The sequence below is a fragment of the Apodemus sylvaticus genome, chromosome 1, assembly GCF_947179515.1.
Source record: "Apodemus sylvaticus chromosome 1, mApoSyl1.1, whole genome shotgun sequence".
NCBI classification, from domain to species: domain Eukaryota; kingdom Metazoa; phylum Chordata; class Mammalia; order Rodentia; family Muridae; genus Apodemus; species Apodemus sylvaticus.
Window position 1 is genome coordinate 29,848,479 of NC_067472.1, and position 26,108 is coordinate 29,874,586.

The following is a 26,108-nucleotide window of genomic DNA, read 5'->3' on the forward strand; positions in this document are numbered from 1 at the left end:
GAGAGAGGAGCGCGCCTGTGCACTTGAGACCTGCTCAGGTGGCCAGTGCAGTCTGTGGGGTAAGCCAGTGAGAAGCAGCATGGCTGGAGGGAGCTGGAGAGAGGCGGCAGGGTCCGAGCGGGGACCGTGAGTGTCAGAGTCTCAAGCTTTCCCTTTAATGGCTACAATCCACAGGATCTGAACACAGACATAGTAAGTGGTTAAAGGGAAAGTGGGAGGACCCCACAGTAGGAGCATTGTGGGTGATTGGTTATGTCTCAAGGGAAAACTGATGGACGGGCTCTCATAGACTGGAGAGCGTCGTGAGATGTTGGGCATATACACATTTTTGCCAGTGAAGAAGGTGGGTGACATCTCCTGTCACTAAGATAAAGGAAACATGCAGAAGTGAAAAGGTTTTAAATGAGCAGGAATTCCATTTCCCCATTTTAATGTAGTTGGGTAAAATCTATGGCATACTTATCCCTGGGGCTCACAGCATGCCAGCAACAGCCCTTTGTACACAGTAGGAGCTTTGTAAGTGGCATAATCTTCAGTCCTTAGCTCCCTTGATGCTGGCTCTCTGAAAGGGAAAAGCTCATTACATTTATAAATAGACATATACAAGCTGTGTCTTAGTGTAATGGATGTGGCCCTGGCCCTGCCAGAGCCTTTGGTAATCTCTCCCCTGAATTCTGATCAAGTCCCTTTACTGAACATGCTCTCTGTGTTCTCTAAACCCAGAACTCTCTGAGGACCCGCACGCGACTCTCCTAAGTATATGGTCTGATTGCTCTGCCGTGTGAGTGAAACGTGGTTTGTAATAGATACCGTCAGGGCTGTCATTCTCGTTTAGGGTAAGGAGTGCCCAGCATACTTTGAAAAGCTGTTGTCTGCCGTACTCCTCAGCTCTAAAGCTCTCCCTTCTTTCTCCCTCCCCTCTACTCCTTTCTCCCATCCTCTTTCTTTCTTTTTTCCATTACTGAAGATTAAGCTGTGGGCCTTGCAATTGTAGGCAAGTGCTCAGCCACTGACCCATATCCCTAACCCTTAAAATCTGATTAGATAACACTGCCAAAGAGGATTTAGATAGCATTGAAAAGAGGGGGAAGGTGTCTTTTTTCTGTAAAAGATAAGTATGCATACAGTTAGATAAACTGCAACACTCAGTTTTTAATTTCTCACTGTTCAGATAATCTATAATTTTTTGTGTAGTGTCAGTTTTTCGTATTCCCTTATAACAAAGAATGAAAACTCAGGCTCCCTCCATGAGCCTTTCCTTTGAGAAAAGCAGTGGCATGCTTAATTCCTTCTGCAAAGTTAAGAAATTAAGGGCATTTGGGGGGGGGGGGGGAGAAGCTTATCTCTGTTGGTAGAACAATTGCCCAGCACTTACAAAGCCATGGTTCAATCTACAGTAGTCAAAAAAAGAAAACCAAGACAAAAACAAAAATCAAAAGTCAGGTGTGGTGCCAAAGGCTGTGATCCCCTCAGTGGAGAAGCAGAGGCAGTGGCCAAGGTCGAAGCCATCCAGGGCCACATAGGAGTCTGATGCTAGCCTGGGCTACTTGAGACATCTCTCACTTAAAAAGAGGGGGAGAGGGAATGGTGAGGAGAAGGGAAAATAATAAATACGTTTTTAAGTCCTTAAGATAGTCCAGTGGGTAAAGACGCTTGCCCACTTAGCTGGATGGACCTGCATTCAGTACCACAGGGTGGAAGAAGATAACCTATAAGTTGTATGTTGATCTCCACATCTATCCATGACGTGCATATGCCTACACACAACCCCCACAAAATAATAAATGCAATGCATTTTTCAAGGTGTAGGCAAGCATTGAACAGAAGCCTTGAGCGCTCAGCTTTTTACCTCTCCGGCTGTGGCGGTCTGGATAAGAGTGGGGCCCCCATAGGCTCACAGTCGAGGGCTTAGTCATCAGGGCGTGGCACTATTTGAAAGGATTAGGACAGGTGGAGGAAGTGTGTCACGGGTGGGCTCTGAGGTTTCAGTCGTCCAACTCTCACCCAGGGTTTCCCTCAGATCTGGATGTAGGCCTCTGCTTCGGACTGTCCCAGCACCTGCATGTGATCTGCCATGATAGTAATGAACCATCTCTGAAACTAAGCGAGCCACCAAGTAAATGCATTTTTTCATAAGAGCTGTCTTGGTCATGGTGTGTCTTTGCAGCAACAGAAACAGTGACTAAGGCACCTGTTAAAACAGATTTAAAAGCAAGAAATGGTGTAATTATGGACTGCACACACCTCTGGAGCAATAACTGGAAACAGACCAGGGTAGCACAGTTAATAGAGGTGGAACTCAGGCATCATGAGGCAGAAAGGGCTTGTGTGACATGCAGCCATGCATTTTGTTCTAAGAACGCCATTTCAAAGATGGGGATCACAGTCAGGGCTTGAGGGGGATGGGCTCTGCACAGGTGAAGTGAAGTGTTGGCTGAACCTCGGTGATTGAAGGGGAAGTGAGGGATGGTCTCCTGTCCTTCAGCCTTGGGAGGCACAGAGATGGGACTTTGGTAGCACTGTCTGTTTAGATGGTTCATCTTTGCCAACTCATTAACCAAAGCATAACATCTTCCAGTGTGTAATTGTTTTTATCTAATGAGATTGAACCTGTGTGTGTGTGTGTGTGTCTGTCCAATACATGGTATGTGTTTTATATATGTACACAACTAGAATATTCGTAAGCCCTGTTTATTTAAACTCTTTATCGGATTCTGAAGAGCATTTCATGTTTGTGATCTATATCATTAAAAAAAATCTTGTCCTGTGATATATTGCTTATCTTTTCATTTTTGAAGTATTTTACCTGTAGCTTTAAAGCTGGGATTTATACAATTGTACTGTCTGTGTTGCTGGTAGAGACTTTAAACACTTGTGGACCTGAGAAAACATTTTTAGTTACTTTGAACTTCCCATGTTCTTTCCATGAAACACACCATAGTGATGGGCACGTAGGGCTTCCTAAGAGGACCAATGGAGAACATCCTACCCATGCTTCTTGAGATCTTATCTATTTAAAATTATTTTAGCATAGTTTTTGTTAATGAGTTTTACATCTTATATGTGTATAATTTAATCATAATTTGGTAATCACTATTGAGCAATGGTCTCATTTCATTGTACTGAGATAAAACTTAATAAAATTTTATATAAGGCAAGAATGAATTTCCAGTGAACCTCTTAGGGCTAATCTCTCTAGAAAATGATGGTCTCTTTTATGTAGGCTTTTTAAACTTCCTTGGGGTTCTAGAAATGGTCTTGTGCGATTGCAGGATAGCTTGGCCATATAAAGAGAACTCTATCGCTAATAGTATGTATGTTAAAATCATTAAGGGGCCTGGAAGAGAGTGTCAGTTGATGGCCCAAAAAACAGGCTGTAGCTCCTGCAGTTTCACCTCGTTGTTGGGTGGGACACTCCCCTGTCCTTTAGAACCTGGTGGCTCTGGCAGTCCGGCATCTCATTACTGCTCTGCTGCCCCCTAGTGGTTCATACCCTAGCTCAAAGGCAGTCTCTTGGCAACCCGACTCTGTGAAGAGTCACAGAAAATAAATAGGAGAGGAGCCAATGAATAGTTGCTTATTTTTAGGGATTGGCGCACTTGCTGCCTGGAAAGGACCCAGAGGTGGTGTGGGGTAGGTGTGCAGAGGAAGACATCCGCTCTTGCTTTCCTTGAAGTTCTCCATCCTGTTTGACCACGGAGCGAAGAGGAGAGAACCGATTAAAGGGGTGATGTGGACGCGGTGCTTCCGTGGCCACAGGTGCCCTCAGCATGCCCGGAAGAGCCGTTCATTCATTCAGAAGTCCCTTTAAATGGTCTCTGGTCTGAAAAGAGTTTGAACTTGACTAGCTATCAAAGAAGCACTCGAAGTGTATTTTGGGAGAAATGCTGAACTTGATTTCCCCAACCTGGGCCTGTGAATTGTTGCTAAATTTAACCCTGGTGTCGGTCCCCAGGGTCCAGTTCTCAAAGTGAGGCTCTGTGTGCTGTGGTGTAGTAGACAGTCATTCCTCAGTGAATGCGAGACTTTGAACGAACCAGCCAGTAGGTATTCCTGTTCCTCAGCAGATTAAGGAAACTTTGTACACATAGGATATAGAGGATTTTATATTAATTAGAAAACCATTCTCTGCCCACCTGCATCACGTTTTGACTCAGGGTGGTCTTCAACAGAAAGCGTCGAAGCGCGCTTTAAGACAGTTGCTTTTACTGTTTGTGGCAAATGTGCTAACTGCAGCAGCAGCTTCCCAAAGTTCATAGATCATTTACAACCATGCTTCAGAGTCGAAACAATGTATTTGAAGAAAAAACATTCTTTAAGAAAAGTAACTTATAAACCAGAATATTTCATCTTAAAGGACACTTTGATATTGTGTGAGAGAAGGGGGAGATATATTTGAAATCACCTTAGGGAATCCAGAGGGATCCTTATCAAATGAAAGATAATTGTTAATAATCTGTACCATTAGTCTCTTGTTTATCCAGCATAAAAGAGGTGCCACTGCCTTTCACAAGGTAGCATAGGATGTTCGCTCACGGTTCTGCTTGTGGATGTCAGTAACGCCGAGTGAGGGTGAATGTTCTGATTCTGGTATAGGAGAGGGTCAAGGACAGGGGCTGAATGTTATGACTGGAGTGAGAATGGAGTTAAACACAGCCCAGTTGTAAACAGGATGGAACATTTGTCTGTTTTTTTTTCCTTTGCTCTTTCCTTAATATGAAATAATAGTGAAATATTATACATTTTCAGTTGCTGTTTTGGAATGCCTGGTGTACCCTTTTAGTTTGGCAAATTGTGCTCCTTCTACTTCCAGTTTTGTTGTTGTTTTTGTTGTTGTTTTGTGAACCTTTTTTCCCTGAGACAAGATCTAAGTATGTAGCTGGCTGTCCTGGAATTCACTATGTAGACCAGGACAGCCTCAAACTCACAAAGTGCTGCTGGGATAACATTTTTTGAGTGCTTTCTGTGATTATTTCTACACAGAAATCACTACACAGTTTTACTTTCCTTTTTGTATTTTCTTGGGCAGTGGTATATGGAAAACTTTTTCTTCAGAATATAAAAGCCACAAGTACATACGTGTGCACACACAAAGCCTGTCCCCCCCCCCCCCCCAAGAGGGCACCAGTGTCAGATCTAATGATCGCAGCAGAGTCCAGCTTGGTGAACCAGTGAGGTTTTAGTAACAGGAGTCTGGTGAGCGGTTACACCAAGATCAGGGACTCATCAAATTAATCACAATGCAACTTCGTCGTGAGGAAAGGCCACCCTAAGACATGAGGAAAGCTGTGTCTCTGTGGCCCTTAGCAGAACATGCACAACTGGTCAGAGCCATCCCCTCTACCAGCTGTTTGCTGCCCCTTCCAAGTTTCAGCCTTCCCAGGCCTGTGTCCTTCCTCCCTGGGTCTCCTCTCACATGCTTCTTGGGAGGCTGTTTGAGTGACTGTATCCAGATAGCTGCCTTAGAACACTGTACTGCATCTTTTTGGTTTTGGTTTTGATAGCACTGGGAACTGAAGTTAGGGTCTCACACATTCCAGGCAAGCACTCTGTCACTGGCAGTACACTACCCCTGTATTCCCAATCCCCTTCATTTAAAAAAAAAAAAAAAAAACAACAACAACAACAACAAAAACCAAAAAAACCCAAAAAACAAATTGTTTTTTTGTAAAGGAGCACAATTTGTTTGTATTTTCATAGCCTCAGTTTTCTTTTGTGACAGACTCGGAGCTACATACTCATGCTTTTATGTTCAGCTAATAAAGCTCAATGCGTCGAGATCTGAGCTCTTAACTTTAAGAGAAAGAACCAAAGGGCACGGAGTGAAGTCGGGTGGAATGGAGAAGCTCTTTTAGCTGGGTGTTAGTGCTCTGCACATCTGCTCGTACAAGAACTGCTGGAATTTGAAACATTGGCTATGCTCCAACAATGTCTAGTCCAACAATGTCCAGTGCCACTAGACTGAGTCCAAATCCAATGACAGATTAACAGGCAGACAGTACAGGGACCCCACTGGGTCTGGGCAGAGGCGGCTGATTGGTCGAGTGGGAAGAGAGTCCATTCAGGTTTTGATAAGTGGGTTATAAGAATCAAATCCCAAGGAAAAGTGTAGTGATGAGTTTTCAGACAGCTATGCAAAGTTTCCCCCATGGTAACAAGCAGGGAAGAATTCTCGAGTGGGCCTTTCCATTTTGTAGCTGCCTCCGTGGGCAGATGCTGCAGGAACTCGGCAGTAGGCAGTGTAGTTCTCCTGGCTTGCTAATTCCTTCTGGAACAGCGGGAAGATCTGAGCCTGGAGTCTTGTCATGCTTGGAGGTTTGGGCTTTAGTTTTACCATTGTTGGTGGATTCGCTCTTTTCTTGGTATTGTTTTTTGGCTTGAAGGATTTGGGGTTCTGTTTATCGAGTCTAGTTATGTCATCAAGCCCATTTCCTGTTTCTATAGAAGGCTGGGGTAGGAAGCATGTTTTCAGGTTTGCAGTGCACCCTTCATATTTTAAAACAATATACTTAGAAGAACAACAGAGGTTTTTTTTTTTTTCTCTTCCAGACTAAAGTAAACATGTTTACAGAGAGAGTTTTAAATACAGCAGAACCTTATTTTATAATTCTTTTATCCCAAGACAACAGGAACTTATCCCATGGTATTTATCATACCTTTGTAGTAACAAAATTGATATTGTTTTATAGTTGGTGTTCCAATCATAAAACTCTAAATATCACTATAAATAAAGAAATGTGGTATAATCTTTACTGGGGACTTAGTCATCTGTTTAATGAATTTTTAATGTAATTCTAATTTTTGTGATAAGCTGGGAGGTGGTGGTGGATGCCTTTAATCCCAGATATTGGGAGGCAGAGGCAGAGGCAGGTGGATTTCTGAGTTCGAGGCCAGCCTGGTCTACAGAGTAAGTTCCAGGACAGCCAGGGCTACACAGAGAAACCCTGTCTCGAAAAACAAAACAAAACTAATTTTTGTGATAAATGTTATCTAGGAATCTCTAATTACTAAATAATATTTATGGAAATACCCTTTCATGGAATGTCTGGGTTGGGGTAGACTTTGCTGGTATTGGGGATTTCTGAAGTAAAGGGAACCATAGCTCATTGTACACAGTTGCATGACTGCTTTCTAGTCATTATATCCTATTAATTTTGCCAACCAAAAGTCACCTCCCTCTGGTACATTGGGGGCTGTTAGATTTCCGTGCAGTTCAAGCATTCATGGGTGCAGAGTTCAAAAGAGAGACCATTAGATGAACTGTAGCGCTGCCAAGAGAAAGACCACTCTACAGATAGTGTGAGATCTAAGCATAAAACACTATTAAATAAACAAGGTCAAGTAGAGACTGGAAGATGTCACGAAATGCAAAACTTATCAGAGCCAAAGTCTTAGAAGTCTGGGTAGACCAGAAGCCAGAGATGTGCATTTTCTAAAGGCAGCCCTCCTTGAAGCTCCACAAAGTAGGTCAGTATACACTTAGCTGAGTGCTTTCATAAGGGATGATTTTATTTGTGAACCAAAGCTGGATTGTGGAATTGTGAGCTCCACATGTAGTAGCAATTGAAAAGAAAGGCCAGTGTAAAGGTTATAGCATCAAAAGGAATCTTTAAGGCCCCCAAACTATAGAAATAAATATGTTGCTCCTTCAGCCTCTGTTATTACTCGAACCTTTCATATATAATTTTATAAATTCTCCTTTTGTAAATTAACTCTTCAAGTGCTAAATAAGAAAATGTACAGCCTATTTGAGTTGCTTTGGAAAAAGCATTCAGCAGATTTCCAAATTTAGTTAATAGAGAATTAAACATTTCATTCACTGAAGAGGTCAATTAGGTTATTGTTGACATTCATGGAAAGTTGTAGTAGATTTGGAAACCTTTATCTGGACATGAAGCTTTTATAAAATGTCAGCTTGTTTCATAGTAAAGTGATATATGAATTATTGATTTGTATCTCATTTTTTAATGAATCTCTAATTCTACTCTTTAGGGGCAGGTACTGTAAATGTTGAACTGTTGTAACAGGTTCTTGAGACAAGGTCTCGCTATGTAGCCCAGGCTAGTCCCAGACTCACCATCCTCCTGCTTCAAACTCCTGAGTTCTGGGATTGCTGTCATAATGCTTTAATTTTTAAAACCCTGTGTCCTGCTTAATTCTGGTGGTAGATTTTTGTTAACACCAAACAACTGTTTCATTTTTAGACACTATTCCAGATGACAAGGCCATATGATAGCTTCTTTTGAAGAAGTATAAACAAAGACTCCTAAATGACTTTGTAGTTTTGCCTGATTGAATCATCTGTACATTTCCAGAATGACTGCCTTAGCTTATTTTTCTTCCTTGAAGATCTGGCTTTCATAATTAACTCTAAATTCATTATATGGTGGTGTAGCATATCATTGAAAGGCTTTTTATAGTGTTAAAGAGAAAGTATCCATTTTAATATTTTGAGCCCCAATACTGTGTAATTATTTTTCACTTGGTTAAAACCAAATAGAAAGTCCTGCTACACTTCCACCCTGTAGAAGCGTGTGCTGCTGGTCTGCCTTTAGTTAGGTAGAACACTGGCCATGGCTTCACACTCTTGGGACTCCATGATCCTTCTCCAGTCTGGGAGGCTGTTGACTGTCTGGCAACAAGTGTGCCCGCACAGCCCCTGCGCTGTAGAGCCTCGTCTTCGCTGAGTATAGAGTTTTAGACCAATCACAATATGACTGGACTTCATCTCTAAAAATCATAGATAAATGAGAGTTCCCACACCTCTTCTGTCTCTCAAATTATGTAACATTTCAAGAGGAAATGTTTCATTTTCATTCTTATGTTATTTCTTCCCTATTTTGTATAAGAAGTCTGGTAAGCTAGGCTGTGTGTTAGTTCTACCTGGCTTTTCTGGGTGATGGTAGTTGATGCCCAAGCTGACCCGTCTTCGAGGTCAAGCTGTAAAGACATTTTGCCTGTCTCCATTGCAACTGCTTCACTGTATCTCTATTGAGTGAATGAGGCCAGGATAAAAAGGAGTTTCTCACTTCCGGCCCTGGAGTCTCTGAACAAAGCTGTTAGCAGACACCAAATGAAAAGCCAAACCATTGTGTAGCAGGTCCCTTCCACAGATGTTACTTTTCCCAGTTGCCTAACCTCAGCACCAGCTCCAGGAAAACAGGACGGGGTACTTGTTTTCAAGCTTCAAAGCTTGCTTAAGAGTAAAGATTTATTTCCTTGTAAAGCTGGAAAAGTATCTTTAGCCCTGTGTTAGAGAGATGAAACAATAGGAAAGTTACCTGGAAGTGACAGCTTCCATGAGCATTTATAAAGTGTTACTGTGGACCACACTGGGCATTGGGAAAGAAGCTAGAACATTATTTAAAGAATAAGATGCTTAATGGAGAAACCCAAGGTTTTTATTCCTTTAATATGGGGATTTAGGATCCTAACATATACATAGTCAAGAGAACAGCACGCACTGAGTGTACTCCGCTGAAGATCCTTCTAAAGCCCAAGACACTTTCCTAAACTCTATTTCATGAAAGTGTTCTTAGGGAAGCAATGTCACTAGCAATTTCCAGCTTTTAAACCTTTAGGTCAGCAGAAAGGTTTCTGTGGTTACCACAACAATAATCACCGGTCAAGTTTATTGTAGAGAGAAAATGTAAACAGAGGCTGTTGAATACTCGATTAATAATTTGAAAAGGTGTCAGTAAGACATGAGCACCAATCTGCCCCTCTGAAAATCACTGCTTACAGAGTTCAGCTGCCTCGTGTGTTTTCATAGGTAGACTCAGTCATTGGCAACAGCCCTGTGAAGGAAGTATCTTGTGGTTACTATACCCATTTTAAAGATGAACAAGCTGAAGCCCAAACAAGCCAGGGAGTTGCTGGGACCAAAGCCATATGTTTCATAGCTGTGTTGTTTTTATATATGAAGTTGAATCTTCTCCTTTAAGCTTTTCTTACCTTTTTAAAATGATTGTTTTTTTAAAAAAAAGTATACGGTTATTAAACAATTCAGTGGCAGAAGATAGGGAATCCACTCAGAATCAAGTATAACTTAGCTGGTCTGTCTTCCCACTTGTTTTCTTCAGTGCTGTTCATTAGCCAAGCACTGTGGTTGTATTTGTTTTGTATGTGTGCATAGGTAGATCCTGCGTTTGAGACTTCTCTGGGGCATAGATCTTTCACTGTGGTTACACCACTGGTTAAGTATTTTAATGAGCATATACACTGGACTTACAACCCCTCTATACATTCAATTGTGGGCAAGTCCATTGACTTTTATAGAGCTCATCCTCTTTTATAAATGAGAGGTAGATCAAATCCTTATCTTTCAAATTATGGGGATCTATAGAAGGGTTGAGGGACTTGAGGGCAGACAGATCAGCAGAGCCTTGGTCCTGGGCTCTGCCTGTGTGTCTAGCCAGTCAGCCTAAGAATACTCTCTTCCATGTTAGGTTTCATACATGTTTGGAAAAAGTGACTTCTTGACAATAAACAAATTAAAGAAAGGAAGGAAGGAAAGGAAGGAAGGAAGGAAGGAAGGAAGGAAGGAAGGAAGGAAGGAAGGAAAGAAGGAAAGAAAATATGTAAAATGATTGGACCAGATGATCTTACACTTAGTATTTCTGTGATTTTCCTCTGAGATCCATAAGTTGTCACATATTGTGCACATTTCAAGGTTCCTCACCAGAGAGATTAATGGATTAAACTGGTTTGCCAGATTCCCTGACATTCTGTAATGGAAGCGTGTTAGGTACAAAGAGAACCAAAGGTCTCTACTAATCAGTGTCCAGAGTCTGCTGAGATGTTCTTACTCCCCAGAGAGCCATGCATTGCTGTCGACCCTACACATTTTCAGATCCAGTTTAATGATCTGTCACCCAGGGAAGACCAAAAGCCGGGGAATGGACAGTACTTGCTTGCCCTTCCTTCCGCGTTCATTGTCCATGTTGAGCCTCTTTGCATTTTGAAGGAACTGATCTGGAAGTCTCATGGTCCTGATCTTTTTTCTTTTGCTCCCACAGAAGAAAGAGTCCTGTTCAGAAATGAGGCGAATTAATGTTTGGACATCATTGCACAAAGAGTTTTGAAACTGCCCTGACGATCTTGCCAAATGAGTCTCTGCTCATGAGACCCAACAAGATGACCCAGCCAAGGAGGGATAGTGTCCCGCCCCGTATGAACAGTGACTGCTGACGTCCGAGAGCAAGCTGGGGGTACCGAATGCTGTCTGCCAGTACCATGAAGGAAGTGGTTTATTGGTCACCCAAGAAGGTGGCAGACTGGCTGTTGGAGAATGCTATGCCAGAATACTGTGAACCTCTGGAGCATTTCACAGGCCAGGACTTAATCAACCTAACCCAAGAGGATTTCAAAAAACCCCCACTGTGCCGAGTCTCGCCTGACAATGGGCAGCGACTCTTAGACATGATAGAGACCCTGAAGATGGAGCATCATATGGAAGCACACAAGAATGGCCACGCCAACGGACACCTCAGCGTTGGCGTTGACCTTCCCAACCCTGATGGCAGCTTCAGCATCAAGAGTAAACCCAACGGAATGCCAAATGGGTTTAGGAAAGAGATGATAAAGATTCCCATGCCAGAACCGGAGCGCTCGCAGTATCCCATGGAGTGGGGCAAGACTTTTCTGGCCTTTCTTTATGCACTTTCCTGTTTTGTTCTCACTACAGTGATGATCTCGGTCGTCCATGAACGAGTACCTCCTAAGGAGGTGCAGCCTCCACTACCGGACACGTTTTTTGACCATTTTAACCGGGTGCAGTGGGCATTTTCTATTTGCGAAATTAACGGCATGATCCTTGTAGGACTCTGGTTATTTCAGTGGCTGCTCTTAAAATACAAGTAAGTAGAGTCAACATTCTTGAGATCTAGCCATGAAGGGTTTGCATTTTGGGATCCAGTTGTTGGAAATGAAATTTATCAAGTGTTGAAATCAAAGCGTAGTAATTCTGTTCCTTTCCATTTTGAAGCCACACACCCATGGAACTAACTGAATCTCCTACCGCTTTGAGAGAATGTTGTGTTTGTTGCCTGTTTGGTACAAGATAGTTCCAGAATTAAGACCATGAGCAATGCTAGTCTGTTTTCTAGCAGTAGGAAAGAAAACACTTAGCCAAGTTCAGAGAGTGCAGGCTGTTGAGTAACAGAGGGGAAGACACCTACCTAATCTTGGATGGTGTTTACTTAGGTGAAGTGTTACCAGACTCACCCTGTCAGATCCAGAACCCCATCACTAAGTATTCAGTGTTGTCATGTGGAGTTTAGACAGCTATTCAACAATGACTTTTCTTGGGAAAAACTGATATCACATTTAAGCAGGGAGTATGAAGCAGAATCTGTATGATTCCATCTTATAGGATGTGTGGATAGGTACCTGTATGTAGTTTTAGTTGGTTCCAATGTAATTTTCATGTCCCAAACTCTAAACACAACATGGACCTCCTATTTACACACCTGGTCCCTTCCTTTAATTAACTGCCCCTGTTCATTGGTGTCTGGTTGTCTTCTGAGTGGAACATCTTGTGGCATCCCTGTTTGCTGGTGGAAATTACTGTTTCTCCCTATGCACTGGACATGGGAGCATCAGTAGGAGGTGCCACTGTGCCCTGTCCATGGCCCAAGCTTACTGCCTCCCGCCTCCCACAGTGTCACCAAATCCACATAGTGAAAAGAAAGGGCCATCCCTGGGACTGAGACCAGAGCCAGGGCTGCTTCCCTGCAGACCTGGAACTGCCGCTCTCCGTGTTTGCGACAGATGATGGGGCCACTGGGCTTCTGAGTTTCTCTCTGCTAGACAGAGTTACCTGAGCCAAAGTATGGCTGGCTATTAAAGGAGTCATAATCCATCAAGAAAACAAAATGCAGGTAGGATGTTCCTGTGGAAGTTTGCTGAGTGCTTTCCTGGTGTTGAATAAACTCTCCCAGCTTAAAAAAAAAGTCATGTATCTATAAGCAGAAAGGGAAGGCGCCTGCTGGCTTTACCAGGGAGACCATCTTCCTTCTGATAGTCACTGACATAGCAGCCGCATATTTACTTAGATCTAGTTTGACAATTTTATAAGTTAAGTGGAAGTTTAATAGAATGGATGGGCTATGCTACCTATGAGTTGTTGGGGGAAAAGAGAAAAGAAACTGTTTTGTTGTTGTTGTTGCTGCTGTTGCTGCTGCTACTTTGGTTTTAAGAGAAATTGGCTTCAGAAATCAGGATGTTTGGAATTCCTTATGTGCATGCTGTTGACTGACACATTTTAGTCCAGTTTTTCCTTTAGGAAACCTTTCCCCTTTTCCCCTTTCCCCCTTAAAAGCCTATTGAAAATATTTCCCACGCCACTCAAATTAAGCTTCCTATTTTTTTCCTTAAAATTTGCTCTTTTTTTTTTTTGTGAGTTTACCTTCTGGTTTTTTCATCATAATTTGTACGGACAGGCGATTTTACTGTCCCAGAATATAACTCAGTAAGTCAGATGGAGTCTTTCATAGAATTGAGATGTTTTATAATTTTAGTCCTGCTCTGAGGAGACTTTCAAATCACAGGACAGAGTTCTTTTAAATGTTTTCTTTTTCTAGCAGGGAAATTTCACAAAATTAAACTCTCTGACTCTTTAAACTTTCTAATTTGGTATCCTCCTGGTACTTATTGCCAACACTGTAGTCATTTATTTATTTAGTCAAATTCTCCACAGCAGCAAACCAGCTGGAATGTGGTCTACAAAGCCACTTCAGCGCAAGCCCGGGTCCCGCTCTAGCTGGGACTTTTCATGCTAGGTGACTTAGATGATGCCTTTCATCGCGGGAGCCTTGCTCCTTTCCAGCAAATAGCAGCTGCCCAGTCAAGGCTGCTGCTGCCCTAGAAAACTGTTTAAACTGGCCCTGGCCTTGCTGGGTAAGGCACTGTGGTGGAATTTGAGATCAGGTGATTTTAGGCCTTCTGTTCAGGCCTCTGTAAGGCCCTCACTCCAGCTCCTTCCTTTGGAAGCAGATTATTGCCCTAAGTGTCCCCAACCCTGACTGTGTCCTCTCCCAGTACTGGTATGTGGCTCTCCAGGCATGGGAGGGACAGGGTTGGGAGCGGGGAGGCCCTGATAGTTCCGGAAGTATGTGGGGATGAATATCATCCCTGGCTCTCATGGGGAAGACTAAACCTTTGGTACTATTTACATTGATATAACACCCGGCACCCACCCCATTTCTAGTTAATTGGCTATTGCCACGCAGTGCTTTTATTTCTGCACCATTTTGAAAACATGGAACTTTCGGGTTGTGGAATGTTCTCCTTAACTTTCCGTGTTTCTGTATTTGACTCCTATGCGCTTGGCCCCTCTCTCTGGAGTCTACCCGCCAGCCAATTTACCGTGAACCATTTCACTCAGCACCTCAGAATCAAAGCTGTTTGGCTGGTATTAAGTTCCCAATAAAGCCCAAATTCCCCCCAAATGATTATGACTTTAAGAATCCTGGAGTCCTTTAAATGCCAGCCTATTCCTTCTTCCTTTGAACTTTCTATCTTTAGAGAAAAGATAAAGTTGTCAAGGATGATGTACTAGTTGAGAAGTGAGACCCCTGGTATCATGGCCGGCATCCACCACCAGCAAGCCCTTTAGAACCAGACTTTTAGGCTTTCAAGATGTTCTGAACACCTTGATTCTGAATTTGTGACATTCAGTTCTGTCTTATATTGTATACAGTTGTCCTTCGCTGTGAAAGTAGGTTCTGAACTTTTTGGTTTTTAAAATTGTAAATAATGTTGTCTCCCCATTTAGAATTGGACTTTCAAGCCACTGACTAGGAAAAATTCCCGGGAAATCTCTGCCTTTGTGTCAGACTTCACTGCAAACCAGGTACCCCTTGTTTTAAGAAAGCACCGTAAAGAGCACTCTGAGCTTGCAGACTGCTAGAGCCGAGGCCTGGGACTCCTGTATACGGCCCTCGAGGCAGGAGCTCCTGCATGCTTCTTGTGGCCCCACTCTGTGAGGACATTGCCACCCCTTGACAGAGAAGGCAGCACTGTAGTGTCCAGGTCAGGTTTCCTTATTCGGCTGAGTGTGTTAATCTGGGTGCCTCAGGCTCTCCTCAACCAAAGCCAGATCTGCGAGCCAAGTTTCCTAGCGTGTTCTCCGCCTCCACCAGGACCCCTCACCCCGTCTCTAGAAATACGGACAAACTCATTTGGCATTGTCTACATGACTTCTGTCTCCACTTTTCATTTCTAACTGGGGATCCACACTGTGGAATCAGATGAAGATAGGTTTTGTCTTTGAAACTCAGGGCTGTCCACAATTGAGTTTTAAGACTGACCTGGTTTATCACCGCTCCTCCAGTTCTCTGTCAACACCTGAAGCTCATATCGCTTTCTGTCAGTTCTCTCTCTCTCTCTCTCTCTCTCTCTCTCTCTCTCTCTCTCTCTCTCTTTCTCTCTCTCTCAATTTCATAAAGGAGAAAAGGATGCCATGCCCCTCCCTCCCGCCTGTATCCCAATGCCTGTGACAGTGTGGCACATATAAACGCAGTGTGCTTGTTTTAGATCCATCCCTTCAGTCAACTGGAAGTTGGTGAGCAGCCTGCTGTCTGCGAGCAGTGCTGGGCCCTGGGAGTGCTGAGCGAGTAGAAAGCTCTAGTGCTGTGATGTGTCTGGACAAAGTGAGGCCGCAGGCACCGCTGAGGCTATGACCACAGCCAGTGTAAGGACCTAGGGATAGGGAATCAGCATAAGGGCTCAGAGGGTTGGATATAGAGCCAAGGTGATACTTTCAGATCGGGTAATTATGAAAGGCCACTGGTGAGAGAAGAGTTTAGTAGATACTTGAGTCAAATGAGAGACAACCCCAAATAGGTATTTGGGAAAGAACGTTATAGATAGGAGACATGGCAAATGTATGAGGCTGGGATTCATCTCTCTGGCTCAGTCGAGCCCCACAGTATTTGTAATAGCTCAGTAAGCTGATGATGAGCTGATATAAGCCTCTAGTGAGGTATGGACAGGGCCTGAAATGGAACCAGTAGAGTGTGTGAGCCACTGGTGTGTAATGCTATAAACACATTTATGCTTTGGAAGGATTATGTAGGGTCAGCAAAATAAAATGCTTAGGTAAGGCACTTGCTACCAAGCTTAAAACTGGTGGAAGGGGAGTATTGACACCCACAAGTTATCCTATGACTTACACACATACACACACACACACACAACCCCCCCACACACACACATGACCTATACATGCACACACACACGACCTACACATACACACACACATACATACACACACATACATATACACACAGACACATACACACACACACACACACACACACACACACACACACCAAATTAATACACTAAAAAAATTTAAAAAACAATATGGCTACTTTGTAAATAATAGGTTACAAAGAGTTAAAGCCAGAGAATTGTTTGAGTCACCAATTGCCACAGTGAACAAAGCTGGTTTGTTACATTGTTTCTCATATAAAGCTTTGGATCTGCCCACGAAACCCTGATTTTTATATGTGATTTACAAGGGAGACTCCACTAATTCAGGGATTCTCACAACTGTTGTTGAATAGGTTTTCTTTGGAACACAGTCAAGTAGCTCATATCCTGTGTTGTAGGGGTCAGTTTGGGGGTCAAATCTTACCCCTAATAAGAATAGACTAAGTCATTTGGGTGAGGGGCAGATTATCTAAGTGTGAATTGAATATACCTAGTAGCAACCCATTGGTAGTGTAAATATTTGAAGCAGAAAGAAAAAGAGTGTTAGATTACAGGGTGGACTCAATAGAGCTCAGTGCTAGAGGTGTTTGGTGATACGGGAGAACGTCCCATCATAATGAGCGGCAGGTCACAGTGGGATTAGTTGCTGGAATGATCATTGAATGAATTCTATGAAAACTGATCCCAAAGGGAAGGATAAGGGAAATGATTGGACAGATCCTGTTTATATTTACATTTAAAAGTATCCCCACATATGTGATTCCCAGTGTTGCTCTTCTAGGCTGATTGTCACAGTACTAGGATGGGTTTTTAGCGTTTAGCGACAGTGGTCAGAGATCTCTTTAGAGAAAGGTAGTTTGGGTTTTGTTTTTTTTAAGGTTTGTGTTTTTATGTATATGTGTTTGCCTGCATGCATGTACATGTGCCATGTGTGTACCTGGTGCCTGAGGGTACACTTCTAGATTCCCTAGAACTGGATTTGTTGCGTGGTTCTGAGCTGCCACTTGGAAACCAGGAACCGAAATCTAGATTCTTTGCAAGAGCAGAAGTATTCTTAACACTGGGCCTTTCTTCTCTTTCAATCTCAATTTTAAGGGGGTGGGGGGGGGGTAAGCAGCTGGAGCTGATGACTGAGCCTGGGACCTCACTCTTGCCAAAGCACCTCTCCTACCATTGTGCTTCACTAACTCACATTTCAGTCTCCAACCAAAAGTCATGGTTTGGGGAATCTTGTATATTTAGCAGATTTTTGTCACCATAAGACTATAGCATTCCCCTTTCTTCTAATGCTTGAGTTTGAGAACAGGCTCTTTGGGCTGATGGCCAACAGTGTCTGTCAGATGCTAATTACTCATTTAGGTCTGTTCATTACTGACACATAGGGCTGTCCACTGACACTGCCTTTCGTTCGACTCTCATTCACCTCCCTCAGTGCTTATTTTCACAATTGCTGAGAATCAAAGTACTCGTTCCTCTCCAGTCTCCATCACAGTTTATGAGCACAGATATTGTCAGCACAAATCTTGTCTTTGATGGTGATGACTAAGTAAGTTCTTAAAGCACTTGATGTAGAATATTTGATATGAAATAGTTCTTTCCAGGTTTTTATTCATGCATACATATATATATATGTGTGTGTGTGTGTGTGTGTCTGTGTGTGTACATACACACACAGACACAGACACACACACACACACACACACACACACACACACGGTGTTTTCCAAGTTCCAAAAGAGCCATTTTCTAGGGTCAGGTCACTTTATCAGCACTTAGTCTTATACTATGGTACACCAGAAGGATCTTTTCTAATTTGCCTTCCAATATTCTTTTCTGGTTAGTTATTTACTGAGCATTATTGCAGAGAGTATATAGGCCGGGGTCTCTGAAATCTGGCTAGCAGAGTGACAGTTTGCAGAAAGCAAGAAGCTAGTTTGCTTCAACCCAACTTCAACCTCCTGGAGTCTGACCCCTAGTAGTTTACTATAGGCATTTTTAAGTACTGTACAATCTGGTGAAAATGTATTGTGGTGCTAATTCATTCGGTCCCACATGCACAACAAAACATACATAAATCTCTTTGAGGAATGAATAAAGTAAGATAAATACAGATCAGCAGTATGTTGAAACTCCTTGTAAAGTCCACAATGATGGGTCCTATAGATTCACTGAGAAATAAAAGCTTATAGTAAGGGTCTGGAGGAGGATCCAGTATAGTTTCCAGTCACAGATAGTGCCAAAGGTCACCAAGACATTAACCCCACCTGCTTCTGGGCAGATAGCAGGTGATGTATTCCTTCCCTCAAAGAAACAATCCTGTGTGTTTAATGTTATAGTTCCCAATGCTTGTCTATGAGTGCAAAGACCACTGTGCCTCCTACAGATGTATTGGGGGTACAGCTGAGATCAAAGGAGTTCTATAGAGATATATTGGGGAATCTTTCATTGCTCTCATAGTAATTCCTCAAATGTTCAAACTCAGGAGCACACACTCCTCCCATGTTGCTGCAGTGTTTTCAGACACCTCTCTCATTATTTGATTGGCTGGTAAGCTGCCTTAGTTCCCTCCATCAGTAAGTAAGACCTTGCTCAGAATAGTCTCTTTTTCATTTCTCTTCCCACTATGGGTAGCTGAATCCATTATGTGTTTACTCAGTCTCTTTTATTCTGCAAATTTTCTTCAATGTAAAAAAAATCATGTCATCCTTTTAAGGGGTGGATTCCAAAATAGCTGTTGTTTGAGTAACAATTTTTATATGGATTATATCACTGATTCAATAAGCCTTTTAAAATACATGGTGTTATTCATTTCTCATGGTGAAGGTGACTGAGACTTAAGGTCTACTTACTTGTCCCACATCGCATAAGAATGTATTTTGGGAGTGAACGCCCTCTCTTGAACTTCCCTAGTATACCAAACACTCTCTGCAAATGTACTTTCTTAGCACATACAGTGGATAAATAGAATAAAAACAGATGATTTCAGTGTTTTTCTAATAACACAGTGTGCTGCTTTTCATCTGGAAGACATTTGAATGTGATGCCAGGAAGTTCTTGCCAACCCTTAAACCCTTCCCTGTACATTGTAGCAGACTTACTTAGTTGGGTCCTAGCTGCATGCTGTCTTGTAAATCAGAACCACCATTTTGGAACAAATGTCCCTAATTCTGTAGTCCTAATATTCCAACAAAGTTGACTGGCCAGGTGTCTTAGTTAGGGTTTTATTGCTGTGCAGAAACACCATGACCATGCCAACTCTTATGTAAAAAGATATTTAATTTGAGGCTGGCTTAGAGTTTTGGAGGTTTAGTCTGTTATCATCATGCAAGAAGCATGGTGGCAGGCAAGCAGACATGGTGCTGGAGAAGGAGCTAAGACTTCTACGTCTTGATCAGCAGGCAGAAGGAGACTGTACTACCATTCCCACAGTGACACACTTCAACAAGGCCACACCTCCTAATAGTGCTATGCCTTATGGGCCAAGCATTCGAACACATGGGTATAGGAGGGCCATTTCTATTCAAACCACCACTCTAGGCCTATCCAACTTTGTTCTCTGACTTTGTTTTTTTGGCGAGTTTGTGCGTTCCTATTTGTTGCTGATGCTCCCTTTTGATTCTGACCCATCATCTCCTAGGCTCGGGACTGAGTTGTTTTCCCACTTTCCTGGGGACCTGCTCTGAGCCCCTGTCCTCTCAGGTCACGTGCACCCCCAGCTTCTTGTACTCTGCATGGCCTCTTCTCTTTTGTTAGGAATGTGGTGAGACAAAGTGTTGGGTAGATTGTGTCCCACATGATCTTACCTGGGCTCACCTCCTCTCACTTTTTTGCCATTGTAGATTCCATGACCTAAATAGTCCAGGCCATAGGAATTGAATAGAAACTAGATTTCCCTGGATAGCCATTAAATTAATTAATCTTAGCAACTTGACTAAGTTATTCTGTGTTAGCCTTTTAAGAGTCAAATTAAGATTTTTTTTTATAACACTAAATCTAACATAAAGGATGATCTTGTGTGTAGTCAGGTTATAATGGTACATGATACTGTTTTAATATGCCCTCCTAAATCCACATGTTGGAACGTGTTCCCTAAGATGTATATTAATGATCTTTGGAAGTGGGGCCTTTAGGAGATAGCTGGGGCTAAATGATTTGGGAGGGGGGGGGTGCTTCCACTTTTCTTTGTGATCTCTAATATGGAAGTAACATAGCAAGGAACCCTTCACCAGATGCTGATATCGGCACAAAGATGGCAGACTTCTAAGCTGCTAGACAGACTCAGGAGCAAATAAGCTAAATAATCTTACCTTGGTGCCATGCATACGTATAATCTTACCTAGTTGTTTCCTCACCTTCAAGGTAAGAGTGGCTCTAGTTTTTATCCCATACTGTTATGACGCTGAGTAGAAATAAATTCACAGCATTTCCATAGAGTCCTCTGTCCTCAGGCCGCTGCTATTCCCACATCCTCCTTAGGAAAGAACTTCTCTATCCTTCCCAGTATCCAACCCAAACATCTTGAGTTTTCTTCCTCGATACTATTTTTTTACCCAACAACTCGTCTGTAAACCTTAGCCTTCTCACGGCCTCTGTCACTGTCACCCTTCCACTGTCACCTCCCACGTGTCAATCAGCGGTTAGTGTTTGCAACTCGGAGAGTGTCCTGATCAGCATCATTGCTCTTCGGCCTCGGTGTCACTGAAGCCTTGTCTTTATGGTGACCTAGTGATTCTGCTAAAGCCAGTGCTTCCCTTTCTAGACCACAATGGCCTTGTGAACTTGGCTAATCATTTTTTGTTTGTTTTTGGGGTTTGGCTTTGGTTTCTCGAGACAGGGTTTCACTGTGTAGCCCTGGCTGTCCTAGAACTCACTCTGTAGGTCTTAAACTCAGAGGTCCACCTGCCTCTGCCTCCCAAGTGCAAAGGTGTACAATACCACCACCCAGCTACTTCCTAACCTTCTATTAACAGTTTAACAAATAGTTAGGCATACCGGCCGCTAGTGCCTTCTTCCAAGGTGTGTTGCAGCTACCCCTTAAAGCCCTGGGTTTTATGGGGATCTTTTGATTCACTGTTGGCCCAGTTGGTACTAAAGCCCTCAGTGCTTTAAAGTCTCTTCCTGTGGGGTGGAATGTTGATCGTCGCTGAATTTAAGGATGCAGATACCAAAGGTGTGCTGGCCCTTTAAAGTTGAGAAGACCCTACACATACACAGACACATTCTGAGCGGGGAGCTTGGATTTCTGGATTCATCCCACCATCTTGCCTGTAGAGATGCCCAAATGCTAGGTGAGTTCTAAATGTCCTCTAGGAGAGCGTTGCTTTGCATTTCTTCATTGCAAATTTGCCCTTACCCTTTCATCCCTTGGACCAGTCTTTCCTTTGAGTGTTCCCTGCAGCAGCCCTGAGTGTAAGGCCTGGAGTTTTCCTGGTAAGCCTTCTGGTACCCTGGAGATTCAAAGGCTATAATGAGCGTGGAAAGCTCTGTGCTGGGGTCGAGAAGGGAGGGGAAGGAGAGAGGTGATGGAAGTCAGTCTCTGATCTCTAGCAATTTTCAGACCTGTTTGAATGGAGCCATCTCAGCAAACATTTTAAATGAAAATGTGAATGCTAAATAAATAAATAAATAAATAAATAAATAAATAAGCAAGCCAGCCAGATGTGGGATGGAGGGCCAGTGAGCATCCGCACAGATTAATCCCAGCAGATAAATGAAAGGGCTTACAGGGCAAATGTGTGTGGACAGAAATGGGGAAGGGCTGTTAGGAGGAAGGGACGAAGCTCCAAACAGGATCAGTATGGTTCTCTGGTCCTGGTGCCTCTGCTGGCAGTGCTGATCTCACCGGGGTTAGAAACACACGTTAGTTTGCTTTCATTGGGGTTGCGAATGAGTTGGTAATGCAGTGAAGAAGTTTTAAAACTAAAAATTAAAATAAAGACAGGATAAAAAGAAATGGGCTTCCTTAGAGGAGGTCAGCTCTAAACTGCTTATATGTGGCAGGTTAAAAGGTAGGCATCTAAGAAGGCAGAATACAGACAGTCCAGGCCGAGAGTCCCTGGCACAGAGGTCCTATCTACAGTAGAAGGGCCCTTGCAGATAGTGGTCAAAGAACTGGATAATAAAGTAGTTTAGAGACTTTTTTAAAGGGTGGGAGTGGGGCTATAGTGGGCAACGGTGGACAGAGGGAAGGTAGACCTGAGGCTGTGTGGTCCTCATGAAGGATGTAAAATATATGCATAATTAAATTGACAGTATATGCATATAGTTAATTGATTTGATGGTTTCAAAGAAGGTGGTTGTGAGTGGGTTGTAGAGTAATCTTATTGAGGCTGTTATAAGTAAACACCACAAGCTAGATTCTTATGAGTAACAGTTTATTTCTTTTTTCTGGAGACTGAGAAGACCAAGGCTAATAGATCTTGCCTGGATCTCTTCTGCATAACCACATTCTCCTCCCGTGGTGGAAGAATGCCAGACAGCAAAAACAGATACTCATCTCACTCCTGAGCACTCCAGCCTCAGAATGCCATCACTGGTGATGGGTTTTAGCATGCATTTGAGAGACCCACAAACACTGAGACAAGAGTTACACTGAGGACAGATTGATACCAAAAAGGTCACTGGAAATTTGGAGGAAGTGGAGGATTAAGGAAAGAGAAGATGTAAGAATGATTGAGTAAACAGGACGTGACAACATTTATTGTTTGAAACCTTCATGAAACTACTAGATTATCAGTGGTTTAGTAGTCATTGTGGGATAAGGTGTCTTAGTTATGGTTTCTGTTGCTGTGAAGAAACACTGTGTCCAAAAAGCAAGTTGGGGAGGAAAGGGTTTATTTGGTTCATACTTCCGTATTGCTGTTCACCATTGAGGAAGTCAGGACAGGAACTCAAACAGGGCAGGAACCTGAATCTAGGAGCAGATGCAGAGTCTATAGATGCTGCTGCTTATTGGCTGGCTTCTCAAGGCTTGCTCGGCCTGCTTTCTTATATCACCCAGAACCACTAGCCCAGGGATGGCACCACCCACAATAGGCTGACCCTCCCACATCAATAACTAATTAAGAAAATACATTACAGCCAGATCTTATGGAGGCATTTACTCAAGAGGTTCTCTATTCTAGTTCGTGAGTCAAGTGAGACCAGCCAGCATACAAGGAAATTATCAAAATGTTCTGTAGAGTTCCAGTCCATAGAACATAAATAGTACATAAAACATGAGATGAAAAATTTGAATTAAGTTTAAAATCTAACTAAAGTATAATAGAATCTTAATTCACCTGTGGGGATTTCTAATGTTGTTAAGCATTTTTTTCCTAATTATTTTGTCTTGTGTAATTATACTTCAGTTTAGACTCCATGAGACTCAGTTTTGCCTTGTGTGAAATAGGAATTGTAGCCATGCATTGTGGGTCATTTTAAGAAGTAAACGGGGCTCAGAGAAATGGCTCAGAAGTGAGGAACACAGGCTCACAGCAGGTGACGCTTGTTCCAGGGATCTGACTGGCCTCTTCAGGCCTCGGCAGGCAGCAGGCACATGTGTAGTGCATATACATATATGCACGTACTTACACATACAAAAAGAAGTAGATGCTACAAAGCTTAAAGGCATGACCTCTTATAATGAAGAAAATGGTAAGTGAAAATAAGTATCGTGATACCTCATTCTTAGCTCTGTCCCATAGCCTTTCTGTTCGTTGCTAGCCTGTTTCCCTCCTAAGAAGGAAGGTAGTGTCCCTGTCCTCCTTTTTCTGATGAAAAACCAAACTTCATAGGAAATGACTGAGGTCACGAAGAAAGTCTTTATTAAAGGTCAAGCTAGCTTGCACGCGGTGGTCCTTCTGTGGCCCAGTGACGTCCCCCACGGATTTCGTGTTTGGATCCCTGAGCAGCGAGTTGAGCCGCATAGGGACCTTGAGCTCCGCCCAGGATGCCTCCCTGTGATCCTGCTCGTGTTGCAGGCCATCTTCCCCATTTGCTGCCTCTTAGTTGTGAATCTGATGGAAGAAGTATGAAATAACTAACTCTGGGGGTCAGAATGGCCATCGTCTATAATTTCTTTAACTGTGTTAGTCTTTATGAGCTTGGGAAATACAGTGACTTAATTCAGCAGTGGGTGTGCTGGTGCTGCTCCTTCAGCTCAGCCCTTTAATGATAGAGTTAAAGGGCAGCAGTTGAAAGCCACTCTTAGTGACACAGGGAGTCTGAGACCTGGGATACATGAAACCGTGTTGTGCGTGCGTGTGTGTGTGTGTGTGTGTGTGTGTGTGTGTGTGATGGAGACAAGTAGCATACCATCAAAAATGTTTTCATGCTGATATACCAACTTCTACTCTAAGCCAAGAATTGTGCGTGTCCTGCTGCTATGCATTCATGGAAAGACACAACTTTTGTGGATCCAAAACACTTTCCAGTATTAATTAAACTTTACAGTCTTTTCATTTCTTTGGCCATTTTTCCTTTAGAGTTTTAAACCTTTGTACAAGTGCCAGAGACAGTCTGATACTGCTGTATTCAGTCTGGTCCTTGAGTGGCATAATCAGGTTCTAAGTCCTGTTTCCTTTTTAGATTAGGGATGTTAAAAAATTCAGTAGCCATGGTCAGTGAGGCAGTCCTTGCCTGTATTCAAGGCCCTGAACTCATCTACCTACACCCGGAGCCCCTCCCCAGCACGGTTTCATAAGTCACCTACTCTGGAGACAACAAGCTTTTTCAGCAAGTCTGAATTATATACAAAATATTAACACTTGTACTCGTATTTTCTTATAAGCAAGTTTGATAGGTACAATTTTCAGGGGGAGCAGAAATGAGCCTGATATGAAATAAAAAGGATTATATCTGTTCGTAGATATAATCTGTGACATGACAATTCCTGCTGAGTGAGCAGATGGGAGTGCCAACTTTTGAACATGAAAGATATTCCTGGGCATTTGATGAATCCCTAGGAGTTGGGGACTTATATCCAGCGTCTAACTCGTGTTAGCATTTGTTTAATCTCTATTAATATCCCATGATCCTTCCTTCTGTGATTCTTTTCCTTTTTAAAAAATTATTTCTATTATTGAGATTATACTATTATATCATTCCTTTCTTCCCTGTCCTCCCTCCCACCCTTTTCATATACGCCCCCTTTGTTTTCTTTCAAACCCATAGCCTCTTTTGTCACTAATTGTTGTTACCCACATATATGTATATACATATATATTCCAAAATACATAAACACAGCTGCTCCGTCTGTATAATGCTACTTGCGTGTCTGTTTTTAGGACTGCCCATTTGTTAGTGCATTAACCAATCGGTGTGCTTGTTGCAGAGGAAGACCATGTCCCCACCCTCAGCATTTCTTAGTTGCCTGTAGCGTTGTGTAAGGGTGCAGCTCCATGGTCTTTACCCGCCCACTATTTGTGTCTCTTGGTGCCACCTATGTCCAGCACATGCATAGCCAGTCATGCAGGTGAGACTTGGGACATTCTTAGGATACACAGCCTCACAGCAATCTCCCTGACCCTCTGGCTCTTACAGTCTTCCTGCTCCCTCTTCTTCCTGAGCCTTGGGTCCAGGCCTTGTATTGTGGATATAATCGCTGGGATGGGACTCTACAGCTCTTTTTTTTTTTTTTTCTAAAGATACACCAGGAATTTTAAAAGCTTTGACAAAGAATTCTAACTGTGTGGGATTCTTGAGTTTAGGAAAGGAATGCCCAGAACTGTCCTGGGATACATGCATACTCTGCTGTTAACATACAGGCTGGCCACGGTGCTCCCACTGCACATTTCTCACTGGCACTTCCCATGTGCTATTCTTGACTGACTCTCTAGACTTTACTTTTCATTGTATTGTGACTTTTACTAGACTTGAAACCAGTGGCACACACCTCTGCAAGACAGCTT

The 26,108-nt window shown here is 42.8% G+C and overlaps 1 protein-coding gene across 12 annotated transcripts in view; it reads left to right on the plus strand.

The window, feature by feature from the left end:
• Sgms1 (sphingomyelin synthase 1) overlaps positions 1–26,108 on the plus strand; it is a 274,151-nt gene that overhangs the window by 225,211 nt on the left and 22,832 nt on the right. For all 12 annotated transcript variants that reach the window (XM_052187219.1, XM_052187194.1, XM_052187204.1 and 9 more), the window contains one exon: positions 11,019–11,858. In XM_052187219.1, the coding sequence (XP_052043179.1) occupies positions 11,218–11,858 (641 nt within the window). In that variant the 5' untranslated portion in view covers positions 11,019–11,217. The remainder of the gene's footprint in view (positions 1–11,018; positions 11,859–26,108) is intronic.